The following is a 14,918-nucleotide window of genomic DNA, read 5'->3' as shown; positions in this document are numbered from 1 at the left end:
TGTGCCTTGACACAATTCTGTCTCGGAGCTCTACGGACAAGTCCTTATATAGACAGGTGAGTGCCTTTCCAAATCATGTATAATCAATTGAATTTACCACAGGTGTATTCCAATCAAGTTGCAGAAACATCAAGGATAATAAATGGAAACAGGATACACCTGAGCTCAATTTCAAGTCTCATAGCAAAGTGTGTGAATACTTATATAAATAAGGTATTTCTGTTTTCGCTTTGTCATTATGTGGTATTGTGTGGAGATCGACGAGGAAACATTTGAATTTAATCCATTTTAGAATAAGGCTGTAACCAAACAAAATGTGGAAAAAGTGAAAAGGTCTGAATACTCTGAAAAGGTATCAAAAAACCAGTGAGCATCTGGTGTGACCACCATTTGCCTCATACTGCACAATGCATCTCCTTCCCATAGAGTTGATCAGGCTGTTGATTGTGGACTGTGGAATGTTGTCCCACTCCTCTTCAATGGCTGTGCGAAGTTTCTCGATTTTGGCGGGAACTGGAACATACTGTCGTACTCGTCAATCCAGAGCATCCCAAATGTGATCAAAGGGGTGACATGTCTGGTGAGTACGCAGGCCATGGAAGAACAGGGACATTTTCAGCTTCCAGGAATTGTGTCCAGATCCTTGCAACATGGGGACGTGTTTTATCATGCTGAAACATGAGGTGATGGTGGCGGATGAATGGCCATACCATAACCCCACCATGGGGCACTCTGTTCACAAACGTTGACATCGGGAAATTGCTCGCCCACACGATGCCATACACGTGGTCTGTGGTTGTGAGGCCGGTTGGACGTACTGCTAAATTCTCTAAAACAACGTTGGAGGTGGCTTATGGTAGAGAAATGAATATTAAATTCTCTGGCAACAGCTCTAGTGGACATTCCTACAGTCAGTATGCCAATTGCATTGTCCCCAGCACAAGGTGCACCTGCGTAATGATCATGCTGCTTATATGACACACTTGACAAATATGCCACACGTGTTAGGTTGATGGATGATCTTTTGCAGAGAAACGTTCACTAACAGGGATGTAAACCAAATTTGTTAAGAAGAGTTTGTTAAGAGAAATAAGTTTACTGAGCATACGGAACATTTCTGGGATCTTTTATTTCAGCTCATGAAACATGGGACCAACACTAAGTGCGTTAATATTTTTTGGTTCAGTGTACATGTTGAAAGTGATATGACAAATCTTTACTAGACCCACAGAGGTCAAATGAAATGATTAGGAGTTCTTCATGGAATTCTATGATTACATCTAGGCTATGAAAAACATATGCACGTCCTTGGGTGTCGTGTACTGGTACTAAATAAAATCTACTTTCACCCCTGAGCACAACCAACTAGTTACTTTAACATGTTCTTTCCTGATAGAGGGGATGAACAGGGTAGTCTGTGGCATATCAATGACCATAGGAGTTGCTTGTACAGCAAACTAATCTGGGACCATGCTAAACTCAGCAAAAAAATAAACATCCCATTTTCAGGACTCTGTCTTTCAAAGATATTTGGATTTTTATGAATTAACTTCATAGATCTTTATTGTAAAGGGTTTAAACACTGTTTCCCATGCTTGTTCAATGACCATAAACAATTAAATGAACATGCACCTGTGGAACAGTCGTTAAGACACTAACAGTTTACAGACGGTAGGCAATTAACGTCACAATTATGAAAACTTAGGACACTAAAGAGGCATTTCTACCGACTCTGAAAAACACCAAAAGAAAGATGCCCAGGGTCCCTGCTCATCTGCGTGAACATGCCTTAGGCATGCTGCAAGGAGGCATGAGGACTGCAGATGTGGCCAGGGCAATAAATTGCAATATCCGTACTGTGAGACGCCTAAGACAGCGCTACAGGGGACAGGATGGACAGCTGATCGTCCTCGCAGTGGCAGACCACTTGTGACAACACCTGCACAGGATCGGTACAGCCGATCATCACACCTGCGGGACAGGTACACCAGTAATGTCGTCGCCTATGGGCACAAACCCACCGTCGCTGGAACAGACAGGGCTGGGAAAAAAATGCTCTTCACTGATGAGTAGCGGTTTAGTCTCACCAGGGGTGATGGTTGGATTCACGTTTATCGTAGAAGGAATGAGCGTTACACCGAGGCCTGTACTCTGGAGCAGGATCAATTTGGAGGTGGAGGGTCCGTCATGGTCTCGGGCGGTGTGTCACATCATCATCATCGGACTGAGCTCGTTGTCATTGCAGGCAATCTTAATGCTGTACGTTACAGGGAGGACATCCTCCTCCCTCATGTTGTAACCTTCCTACAGGCTCATCCTGAAATGACCCTCCAGCATGACAATGCCACCAGCCACACTAATTGTTCTGTGCGTGATTTCCTGCAAGATAAGAATGTCAGTGTTCTGCCATGGCCAGTGAAGAGCCCGGATCTCAATTCCATTGAGAACATCTGGGACCTGTTGGATCGGAGGGTGAGGGCTAAGGCCATTCCACCCAGAAATGTCTGGGAACTTGCAGGTGCCTTGGTGGAAGAGTGGGGTAACATCTCACAGTAAGAACTGGCAAATCTGTTGCAGTCCATGAGGAGGACATGCACTGCAGTACTTAATGCAGCTGGTGGCCACAACAGATACTGACTATTACTTTTGATTTTGACCCCACCTTTGTTCAGGGACACATTATTCCATTTCTGTTAGTCACATGTCTGTGGAACTTGTTCAGTTTATGTCTCAGTTGTTGAATTTTATGTTCATACAAATATTTACACATGTTAAGTTTGCTGAAAATAAACGCAGTGAGAGGACGTATATTTTTGGGCTGAGTTTAGTACTGCTACTTTAATCATTCAGATGATCATGTTATTACCTGCTAGTGGGACTGATGAAGGTGAAAGAGATGAGCTGGTTCCAGAAGGGATCATTCTCTGAGATGGACTCTGTTCCGATCAGGGTCCTGAGGCTCTGGTTCTCACACAGGTCACTGACCTGGCTGGTGTTGGCTCCCATCTCCTGAGTACACGGGGTCTGAGGAGAGGCTCTCTTTCTCACTGCCTCATCTCCCACTACCACACTGGGCACTGTACTGGGGAAGAGAACCAAGAAGAGATTAGGCTACTCGGTCATCCGGTACACACATTAGGTCTACTTATCTGAATCTGATAGAATAAAATAGGTTTGGTTCATGAAACAGGAAATATGACAAAATCCTGACTCCTAATTCTAAATTACTGGGTACCTATGATGTTTAACAATCCTCTCCTCTACCTGAGACTTAGGCCTACTTCTGATCTAGAAGAATCTCCCTGTTCCCTGGTGGGAGCGGTTTACATTTGACATTGGCTGTGGAGTCAGCAATGATCCACTTGCTACATTAAATTATGCATTGCAAAGCTATGAAACTTAGCCAACTCTCCTCACACCACCAGTAGTCAGCAACATGCATGGCATCTGAGACATTTTAATTTTTTCTTATTTAACTGACTAATGACCTAATTACATTCGGGCCCAAATCTGTCTCATGACACATCTATCTGTCTGGTTGCATCCTCATATCCTTCACAGAATATGTCTTGAGGATTTCTGCCCTGTTTGGAAGCTTTTTGTGAGCTTGTCTTGATTTTGGAAATATGACCCATTTGGCAGAATGTGAACATACTGACTCAGCTGTCGCCTGCTGTTGATGAATATTCTCTTGTCCCAAACAGGTTCGCTGTTCGGGATCTGTTTATACTGAACCACTGGGAGCAAGGTGTCATGACAGCAGGCTTCCTTCCAAACGTGACAGGCTGAATTCATTTAAGTGTACGCGCTGACTTTGTCACACAATGCATGTAAGGTGACAAACATTGACTGCCTGGTGCATAGTGATGCATTACGTGGCATTTTCATTGTTCAACATACTTGGTGCAATACAGGATGAGTTTGGCCCATCGACTTACGGTTTGCTTACACACCTTTAGTACACACATTCATTTGATCACACCCATGTCATGGCCTTCAGCAATAGTGCCACATCTGTGACAGAGTTATCATTTTAAGTTTACAAAATGATCATATCGACCAGACATTAAAGTATTAGCTAGTTAATACAGAAAGGTGTCCATGGACTTGCTAGCTAGTCTATAGCAACCTAACTAGTTAGCCAGCTAGCTACAAGCAGCAGCCGCAAAACTGCGTTTCACACTCCTAGCACATCGGTGTGACAGTTACAGTAGGGATACATTTTCAGTAAAAAAAAAAATATTGACCAGACAAGTAACGTCATTGGTTAATACAGAAAGATGTTAATGGACTTGCTTAATAGATAGCAAGCTAGCTAACTAACGCTACTGTTAGTTACTTTACGTTAGTAACGTTACACACCCCCTAGCTGCAGCTAGCTAACGTTAGCTCATCGAACGGTCTAAATGCAGCAGTTAGAGACACGCTTCCTACAAGGTTGTGAAACTGAATTGATAACTGACATGAGATTACAATAACACGCTAGCTAGCTAATTCATAGATGAACTAGTTAGTTGTTAGCTCACTAGCCAGACATAGCTAAGTTATGCTAGCTATCTAGCCACATAGCATCAGCTCACAGCTCTCGTGGCACCTATCTCGCGTTCTTCTCCCAGGTTCTTGACAGTCTTCTGCTTAGGTTGAACAGTTGCTATAGCTGTAAAGGCCAATGATAAACAAATGTTTACTAAATAAAGATTTTGAGAAAGCTCCGACTTTACTCTAGTCCCCTTCCACCATATTTCCACGTCGCCACAGACTTGCGTGAAGTGAACGTCACTCTGACAGCGGAAGGGGAACGTCAATACGTTGAAGATAGAAATGCGTAGAGAAATGCGTAGAACGGAATCAACACAGTAAAGTGTCAAAGCCGAGACGATTCTAGACATTTTTCTATCTGAAACGTTCACTCTGGAATGTTCCGCCATAAACTCTGATGGGGGTGCAGTTCCTTAGCAAGGCATGAATCTTCTTCAAACCATTTTTTTCCTCCAACATTTTAACATTGCAGTGGCTAAGGAATATAACCTTAGTCACTGTAACTAGCGTAGGGGTCACAGATATTTCTCCATCGCTGGCCCTAGTAGCTAGAGGTCAAGCGACTCAATTGATGCAGCAAAAACTCTGTGGGATAGTTTCCGGACACAGATTAAGTGCTGGACTAAAAAACGATTTTTATGGAGATTCTTCACTGAGCGTGCTTTTTACTCCAAGCCTAGTGTGTCTGTGAAGGACTTGATATTTTATCCTATTATGGTTATGAAAGTGTTGTCTGATGGGGTTACTTTATCCCCATCATATATGAGAAATAACAGATGAGCAAATTATTATAGGCTGCAATGTGATCAAGCCTGGGTGCTGGTCTGTTTCTGCTGTCTTGGCAACTCGTTATGGAATTGTCATGTCTGGCTTGATAATGAAGGCAATGGAGCTGGTTAGACTTAACAATGTAACACAGTTCAACGCAAAGTGTCCTCTAAAATTGTTTTTAAACAACACTCCACATTATTTTAATTCTTCTGGTGTTTTTTTGTTGCTAATGACACAGTATAAGTCACCACTGTGCTGCTGCCTGTGTGAGGGATGGTAAAATTCCTAACCTACCTCCACATATCGTGAAAAGAAACTGGAAGCAGTTTACACTCAGGTTATTTGGAGGGATTATTGCCTGGAATACAGTTGAATGAGCATTTTCTTACTTCCATAAAGCATTTCATGGTGTGTGCAACAAGCATGGCTCTTTCAAACAAAACAGAAGGGCAGAGACAACACCTGGTTCTCAGATGAACTAACTGAACTCGTAAAGAAACAGAATGCTTTGTGCGCTAAAGTAAGGTCTGATTCAGCTGATGATTGGATGGCTTTTAAACACAATCAGAATCAGGTTGTGGATACGAACCTTAAAACTGAAAGCAGACCACTACTTCAAATCTATAGTTGATAATGTGAATAATCCTTAAAAATGTTAGTGAAACTTTTAGTGTGGAAAAAAAGATGAACAGTTCCCTAAACCACTTCTGGTTGATTCACAGGTGTGGTAACTGAGAAAAAATATTTTAATTGACATTTTCTTGATAGGTGGATTATTTGATAGGGTTAAAGATAAACAAGCCCCCTTTAGGGCAGCAGGGTAGCCTAGTGGTTAGAGCATTGGACTAGTAACTGGAAGGTTCAAATCCCCGAGCTGACAAGGTACAAATCTGCCGTTCTGCCCCTGAAAAGGCAGTTAACCCACTGTTCCTAGGCCGTCATTGAAAATAAGAATTTGTTCTTAACTGACTTGCCTAGTAAAATAAATAAATACATAAAAATGAGTTGACACTCCCGAGCACTCGTTCACATAATGCATAGCATTTTGTAAATACAAGCTTGGAAGAACATTCTATAGAGCAAGACAGATATCTGGGAGATTGGGTGGATGAGAAGTTAAGCTTCACCACCCATGTAGAGGACCTTGCAAGGAAACACAAACTGAGTATTGGGTTTTATTATTATGTTTTTGTTTGCCACCAGAAAATAGTTTATTCATTGAACTTTTCCCTCTGTGTTGTACTATGGTGATACTATACTGAACAAAAATATAAAATGCAACAATAAACTGTTTACGAGTTACCGTTCCTATTAGGAAATCAGTCAACTTAAATCAATTCATTAGGCTCTAATCTATGGATTTCACATAACTGGGAATATTTTTTTTTCTAATGTGTTATTGACTGTACGTTTATATGTAACTCTGTGTTGTTTGATTTTGTCCCACTGCTTTGCTTTATCTTGGCCAGGTCGCAGTTGAAAGTCTGTGTTACCCAGCAACAGCCCCAAAACATCACTGCTCTAGAGATCTGCATGGAGGAATGGGCAAAAATACCAGCAACAGTGTGTGAAAACCTTGTGAAGACTTGACCTCTGTCATTGCCAACAAAGGGTATATAACAAAGTATTGAGATAAACTTTTGTTATTGACCAAATACTTATTTTCCACCATAATTTGCAAATAAATTCATTAAAAATCCTAGTGTGATTTTCTGGATTTTTTCTTGTCATTTTGTCTGTCATAGTTGAAGCGTACCTATGATGAAAATTACAGGCCTCTCGTCTTTTTAAGTGGGAGCACTTGCACAATTGGTGGCTGATTTTGCCCCACGGTTTATCTTGGCCAGGTCAGAATATATATATAGGGCCTTTTTAATAAATCTGCCTTTTTATATATAATTCCAGCTCAAAATAAACACACATACAAGCTCAGATCTTGCCAACAGTCCCGAATATTAGAAGTGAGCACGGATAAAGATATTGTCATTACTCAGATCCCTGGTCTTGGAATTCCCTCCAAGCCAACCTAAAACTCCAGGACCTGGTGACCCAAAGTACAAATAGATGAACAGGTCGTTAAGATGTTGTAGTTTCTATTTGTCACCCGATGTCACTACTTTGCATTGTCTTATTTAAGGAAGAATGTTGTTTTACTTCACAGTTTGCTGTTGTATTTGTGCTGTGGCCAGTGTCTGTCTGTTGTCCATTTTGTCTTACATTGTTTTTTCAGACCCGGTCCCCAAAGGAGGGGTTGCCTCTTGCCACACCTTCATTGTAAATAAGAATGAGTTCTTTATTGACCAGCCTGGTTAAGAGTATAAACCGTTGAGACTAGGCTAAATGAGATCCACTAGGAGAGCAAAAACAATGATAGTAATCCATAGGTTTATTTATACATTGCACATAAAAGGGGGGGGGAGCAAATGCTTAAAAATCACAAGGTCGGAATGTGTTTCAATTTCCTTTTTAATCATTGCTAATAATTAATTTCGGAATTAGAAAATTAAATATGTACTTAATATGTAGGTATTTTATCTGTTATAATAAATACATGAGGGAATCAAGCATGATAAAACAAAAGGCAGAAATATTTTCTACATATATTCTATTCCTCAAAACAACTGAAATGAGCATTACGGAAAATGTACAATATGTGTTGCTATGTTAAATCCAGGCCAGCATTAAAGGAGCCCACATTAGTCAATTTCAGAAAATAAGAACGGTAAAGTTAAGTTCTCCATATTGTATTCAAATATTTTCACAGTTGAAAAACTGTTGAAATGTTAGTCAGTCTTCTTGTCAGATACTGGAGAAGCCGGCCCATTTGCAGCAACACCATTTGCAGCCGGCCCATTTGCAGCAACACCATTTGCAGCCGGCCCATTTGCAGCAACACCATTTGCAGCCGGCCCATTTGCAGCAACACCATTGACTTCAGTCTGAAAAGAGAGATGGCTTCAATAGTTAACAATTGACAACAGAAGTAGCAACAGTCTAGAAGCCCTGTAAACATGTTCACTCTAAAGCAGGGTTATTCAACCTTTTCTTGCCCATGGAACCCCTGCAGGTCCCATCATATGTCAGCTAACAAAAAAGGTTTATTTTTTATTGTCTAGCATCAGTTGAATGGCAAGGAGAAGTTATCAACATATTATAATTGGAAGTGTAAACTAACAGCCTATAAGATTGAAAGGTAACTCCAAACACATTTTCATTAAGAGCAGCTGTTCAGCTGGTTAAATAAAATATCCATGTCAAAAAAGCTTGCCAGCAGCCAGCGCCACTTGCCGCCCATTGACTGGTAGTAATTCAAATTGTATTTTGCCATATTCAAAACACATTTAAATAAATAAATAAAATAAAAATTTATATATAATTTTTTTGCAGACCACTTGCAGTACTTCTGCGGACTCCCGACTGAATACCCTTGCTCTAAAGTAAGTGGGATGCTGTCAGTCAACATTATCTAAAGGAACAAACAAAAGATTTACGGTCTGCGACATGCATGCATTAGTCTTGGAAATTCCAGACCAACAGTACATTCAGAAAGTATTCAGACACCTTGACTTAACATTTTGTTACGTTACAGCCGTATTCTAAAAATGGAATAAGTCATTTTTACCCCTCATTAATCTACGCACAATGCCCCATAATAACAAAGCGAAAACAGGTTTTAAGCTCCGAGACGGGATTGTTTTGAGGTACAGATCTGGGGAAAGGTACCAAAAAAATGTCTGCAGCATTGAAGGTCCACAAGAACAGAGTGGCCTCCATCATTCTTAAATGGAAGAGATTTGGAACCACCAACTCTCCCTAGAGCTGGCTGCCTGGCCAAACTGACCAATCGGGGGAGAATCTCAGACTGGGGCGAAGGTTCACCTTCCAACAGGACAACGACCCTAAGCACACAGCCAAGAGAATACAATAAAAGGGTGGCTTCGAGACGAGTCTCTGAATGTCCCCAAGTGGCCCAGCCAGAGCCCGTACTTGAACCTGATCGAACATCTCTGGAGAGACAAAAAATAGCTGTGCATAGACGCTCCGCATCCAACCTGACAGAGCTTGAGAGGATCTGCAGAGAAGAATGGGAGAAACTCCCCAAATACAGGTCTGCCAAGCTTGTAGCGTCATACCCAAGAAGACTCAAGGCTGTAATCTATTTCATAGATTTGATATGTTCACTATTATTCTACAATTTAAAAAATAGTAAAAAATAAAGAGTACTATAAAGATATTGTTTATCAATTTGGAAAAATGTAATTTGCTTTGTCATTATGGGGCAGTGTGAAGATTGATGAGGGGGGAAAAAAACAACACAATTTAATCCATTTTAGAATCAGGCTGTAACGTAACATCATTCAAGGGGTGTAAATACTTTCAGAATGTATTGTATTCTAGAACACAGTTAACGTTGTGGGATGCAACCCATCTGCCTATGGACACTAGGCATGTATATGTATTGGTGTCATGCATATTACAATGTGTGTCATGACTTCCTCAGCATGTGTAGCCGGTCTGGGGCTTGTTCAACGGAGATTGCTACAAGTGATGGCACAGTCCACAATCCAATAACAGGTGTATTACCTTGCATGCTCCATTGCTCATCACTGGACAACCATTGCTCTTTTCACTGGCTTTCACGTCACCAGTTCCTATGCCACTCTCCTGGACAGCTTTCCTTGTTGGCCAGAATCGGCTTATGATTGGACCAATGAAGGGGTAGATGATTGGTTCAAGGAACCTCTTGTACACCCACAAGAGGACTGGAATGACGATGCAGGGAATGCAGACCATAACTGTAGCTACACGGGACAGGTCAAAAGGCAACCTGCAACAGAGGGGGCAGAGGAAACAAAGTCAAACATTAAAGGTTGTTTCATTTAGTATGCTAAATGGCCACTCTTATCCACATAGTGCCTAAAAGTTGTCCCTGTTGAATTGCACAGGAAGCAATAGTGGACTTTTTTAGACAAATAATATTATTGGCTTATCTCTGGTGAGAGGAAATGAGAACATGTGATATGGGGCAAGTAAACAAGATCACATTATGCACAGACAGTATAGCACATAGTCCCTGATGCTATCCCTTGCCTGAACAGCAACACTACTAATTTTTGGGGGTGTTCATGACAGAACATAGGGGACGCTCAAGGCGGGCTGCAGTTGCATACAATTGGCAAAGGTAACTTTTTGGGAGACCCGAACAAATTCACATTGACAGATCTATAAGACATTTATTTCTCATTGAAAGCAAGTCTAAGAAGCTGTAGATCTGTTCTATGTTCGCTATTTCTATGCATCCCGTTCTCAAGTTTCGTTTTTGCGTTGTTTACTTTCGGTACACCAGCTTCAAAAAGCTGAAAGTAAAATATTTGTACTTATGAAAAAGCTTTATATTGTAACATGAATTCCAATGGTATTGTACTTAATCAGGTTAAAAAAAACTGCTGAATTATTCCAAAAACGTGCTGCGATTGATTGATTTTGATGTTATACCAAAAATATGCAAAACGGGTTTGTCCTGCCTAACACCAAAATCACAGTTCCATTTTGTCCCCTTAACCTACTACACGGCAGACTGCTTAGCTGCACATCCACTTGGGCTGCTATATTTGTGTAAGTCCTATAAGTTAAAACATTCATTATCCTCCTAATATGATCAAGAAATTGGCAATAGACATCTTCATCGTGCTAACGCTAGCAAGCTAGCCACTAAGCTAGCTACGTACACTCCTCAACTTTAAGAGTAACGTTAGCCTACAATAACGCCATAGGTTTGATATATCTAGAAACTTTGTAAATAGCTATTCAATTTTTTTAATACTTACCTAAATCTGAAAATATGATGATTTGTCCTTCTGGATAAAAGCGAATGGACGTTCCACGGTGGAAGAGTTTCGATATTGTGCGCAGATGCATACTGAAATGACGACGTTTCCGAATGGTCCACATGCTATCTGGGATCCTTGGGACGTCCCTACTTCTTCTTCTTTGGTATTATGTCAGTCTGCAAACAAATGATATAGGTGCATGCTGCCTCCTACTATATTGGCTGTGTATCAGCCTACTACTCTGTAATTGTAATTCATAACACTTTGTGAAGAAAATATTACCCTACCAACTAACCCTACACCCATTAAAAAACCTCATCACTATTGGGGCGGTAGGCCAGTAACCAAAAGGTTGCTGGATCGAATCCCTGAGCTGACAAGGTAAAAATCTGTCATTTTGCCCCTGATCAAGGCAGTTATCCCACTGTTCCCCAGTAGGCCATCATTGTAAATAAGAATGTGTTCTTAACTGACTTGCCTAGTTAAATTAAGGTTAAAAAAAGGTAATAAAAAAAGAATAAAACAACTATTCCACTACATTGACCCTATCCTATCCTGCATCAGGCCTACGGCTTGGGAGGACGGGACACTATGGTACAAAACATCCTGTAACTCTTCAGTAAAATCATGTACACCCAAGTACTTCTCTGCAGCTGCTGGCACCACAACATCTATCCTCTGATCTGGCGGACTCACTAAACACAAATACTTCAAATGATGTTTCAAATCAAATCAAATTGTATTTGTCACAAACGCTGAATGCAACAGGAATACAACCTTATAGTGACATGCTTACTTACAACAATGCAGTTTTAAGAAAACCCCCCTGCAAAAAGTAAGAGATAAGAATAACAAATAATGAAAGAGATGTGTTGAAGTGTGCCCCTGGCTATCCATAAATTTAAAACACAAGAAAATGGTGCAGCCGGGTTTGCTTGATTATTTATTCCTTTACTTGAACTTTTTATAATTAAGTATATGTAGTCCTGATCATACAGAGAGAGAGACACAGCTGCATGTGTGTTTTTTGACAAAAGGATAGATTTGGAGTTAGATAAACTTGGATTTTCCGGCAGGTACATATGCAGGATGCTACCCTCCACAGCATGGCCTTCGCTCCAGATCAAAACTCTAAACCTACAGCCTCATTTTGACCAACATCAACCGGAGAGACTACTGCTTCCAAAGTTATTTTTCCAAGCTATACGGAGGGTGCTTCTGGGCAAACAAACAACAGACACCCGAGGACACCATCCAACCTGGAACTGAGTGAGTAGTGTTTGGTCTGATGCTGTTTTGAAAGCAAAGAATAATTTTTTATTTAAAAAAATGAATAAAGTACATGACAATGATATATATTTTTTTTATTGGGATTGAATGCTGAGGCTCCCAGGCTTGCAAGAACAGACCAGATACAAATTCAATTAGCATTAAGGTGTGAAGTAAAATAGGTCGATGTCTTTGGGTCCAACAAGTGGCAGGAGTCTCTGAAGCCCCTCCTGCTGTTCAAAGACCATCCTCTGAAGCCCCCTCCTGCTGTTCAAAGACCATCCTCTGAAGCCCCCTCCTGCTGTATAAAGACCATCCTCTGAAGCACCCTCCTGCTGTTCAAAGACCATCCTCTGAAGCACCCTCCTGCTGTTCAAAGACCATCCTCTGAAGCCCCCTCCTGCTGTTCAAAGACCATCCTCTGAAGCCCCTCCTGCTGTTCAAAGACCATCCTCTGAAGCCCCCTCCTGCTGTATAAAGACCATCCTCTGAAGCACCCTCCTGCTGTTCAAAGACCATCCTCTGAAGCCCCCTCCTGCTGTATAAAGACCATCCTCTGAAGCACCCTCCTGCTGTTCAAAGACCATCCTCTGAAGCCCCCTCCTGCTGTATAAAGACCATCCTCTGAAGCACCCTCCTGCTGTTCAAAGACCATCCTCTGAAGCACCCTCCTGCTGTTCAAAGACCATCCTCTGAAGCCCTCTCCTGCTGTTCAAAGACCATCCTCTGAAGCCCCCTCCTGCTGTTCAAAGACCATCCTCTGAAGCCCCCTCCTGCTGTTCAAAGACCATCCTCTGAAGCCCCTCCTGCTGTTCAAAGACCATCCTCTGAAGCCCCCTCCTGCTGTTCAAAGACCATCCTCTGAAGCCCCTCCGGCTGTTCAAAGACCATCCTCTGAAGCCCCCTCCGGCTGTTCAAAGACCATCCTCTGAAGCCCCCTCCTGCTGTTCAAAGACCATCCTCTGAAGCCCCTCCTGCTGTTCAAAGACCATCCTGTTCAAAGACCATCCTCCTGAAGCCCCTCCTGCTGTTCAAAGACCATCCTCTGAAGCCCCCTCCGGCTGTTCAAAGACCATCCTCTGAAGCTGTTCCCTCCGGCTGTTCAAAGACCATCCTCTGAAGCCCCCTACGGCCCCATCCTCGGCTGTTCAAAGACCATCCTCTGAAGCCCCCTCCTGCTGTTCAAAGACCATCCTCTGTTCAAAAGCTGTTCAAAGACCTCCCTGCCCCTCCTGCTGTTCAAAGACCATCCTCTGAAGCCCCCTCCGGCTGTTCAAAGACCATCCTCTGAAGCCCCTCCTGCTGTTCAAAGACCATCCTCTGAAGCCCCCTCCTGCTGTTCAAAGACCATCCTCTGAAGCCCCCTACGGCTGTTCAAAGACCATCCTCTGAAGCCCCCTCCTGCTGTTCAAAGACCATCCTCTGTTCAAAGACCCCCTGAAGCCCCCTCCGGCTGTTCAAAGACCATCCTCTGAAGCCCCCTCCTGCTGTTCAAAGACCATCCTCTGAAGCCCCCCCTGCTGTTCAAAGACCATCCTCTGAAGGCTGTTCAAAGACCATCCTCTGAAGCCCCCTCCTGCTGTTCAAAGACCATCCTCTGAAGCCCCCTGTTCAAAGACCATCCTCTGAAGCCCCCTCCTGCTGTTCAAAGGCTGTTCAAAGACCATCCCAGCCCCTCCTGCTGTTCAAAGACCATCCTCTGAAGCCCCCTGCTGTTCAAAGACCATCCTCTGGCCCCTCCTGTTCAAAGACCATCCTCTGAAGCCCCCCTCAAAGACCACTGAAGGCTGTTCAAAGACCATCCTCTGAAGACCATCCCTCCTGCTGTTCAAAGACCATCCTCTGAAGCCCCCTCCGGCTGTTCAAAGACCATCCTCTGAAGTTCAAAGACCATCCTCCTGCTGTTCAAAGACCATCCTCTGAAGGCTGTTCAAAGACCATCCTCTGAAGCCCCCTCCTGCTGTTCAAAGACCATCCTCTGAAGCCCCTCCTGCTGTTCAAAGACCATCCTCTGAAGCCCCCTCCTGCTGTTCAAAGACCATCCTCTGTTCAAAGACCATCCCTCCTGCTGTTCAAAGACCATCCTCTGAAGCCCCCTCCTGCTGTTCAAAGACCATCCTCTGAAGCCCCCTCCTGCTGTTCAAAGACCATCCTCTGAAGCCCCCTACGGCTGTTCAAAGACCATCCTCTGAAGACCATCCTCCCCCTACGGCTGTTCAAAGACCATCCTCTGAAGTTCAAAGACCCCTCCTGCTGTTCAAAGACCATCAAAGACCATCCTCTGAAGCCCCCTCCTGCTGTTCAAAGACCATCCTCTGAAGCCCCCTCCTGCTGTTCAAAGACCATCCTCTGAAGCCCCCTCCGGCTGTTCAAAGACCATCCTCTGAAGCCCCCTCCTGCTGTTCAAAGACCACCATCCTGCTGTTCAAAGACCATCCTCTCCTGCTGTTCAAAGACCATCCTCTCAAAGAAGAAGCCCCCTCCTGCTGTTCAAAGACCATCCTCTGA

General features: G+C 42.9%; 2 protein-coding genes across 6 annotated transcripts in view; both read right to left on the bottom strand.

Annotated features, from left to right (window-relative positions):
* The window catches only part of dym (dymeclin), a 209,872-nt gene extending 205,094 nt beyond the window's left edge, over positions 1–4,778 (bottom strand). The window contains exons 1-2 of one of the 4 annotated variants that reach the window (XM_046305083.1): positions 4,581–4,778; positions 2,867–3,082 (exon numbers count right to left, since the gene is read on the bottom strand). In XM_046305083.1, coding sequence (XP_046161039.1) covers positions 2,867–3,006 — 140 coding nt within the window. In that variant the 5' untranslated portion in view covers positions 3,007–3,082; positions 4,581–4,778. The remainder of the gene's footprint in view (positions 1–2,866; positions 3,083–4,580) is intronic. The other 3 variants (XM_046305084.1, XM_046305085.1, XM_046305087.1) reach the window with 3 other exon arrangements.
* A 2,897-nt stretch (positions 4,779–7,675) lies between these two features.
* On the bottom strand, positions 7,676–11,291 carry LOC123999375 (UPF0729 protein C18orf32 homolog). 2 transcript variants are annotated; one of them, XM_046305082.1, is made up of 4 exons: positions 11,139–11,291; positions 9,895–10,138; positions 8,237–8,249; positions 7,676–8,206 (listed from the first exon to the last, which is right to left on the bottom strand). In XM_046305082.1, the coding sequence occupies exons 2-4, from the start codon at positions 10,102–10,104 to the stop codon at positions 8,094–8,096; spliced, it is 336 nt and encodes a 111-aa protein (XP_046161038.1). In that variant the 5' UTR covers positions 10,105–10,138; positions 11,139–11,291; the 3' UTR covers positions 7,676–8,093. The 2 variants fall into 2 exon arrangements, with proteins under 2 accessions (XP_046161038.1, XP_046161037.1); XM_046305081.1 differs by having other exon boundaries at positions 7,676–8,249.
* Between the last annotated feature and the right edge of the window lie 3,627 nt (positions 11,292–14,918).

The sequence above is a fragment of the Oncorhynchus gorbuscha genome, linkage group LG16, assembly GCF_021184085.1.
Source record: "Oncorhynchus gorbuscha isolate QuinsamMale2020 ecotype Even-year linkage group LG16, OgorEven_v1.0, whole genome shotgun sequence".
Lineage (NCBI taxonomy): Eukaryota > Metazoa > Chordata > Actinopteri > Salmoniformes > Salmonidae > Oncorhynchus > Oncorhynchus gorbuscha.
Note: the sequence above shows the minus strand (reverse complement) of the source record. Positions and strands in the feature narration are given on the sequence as shown.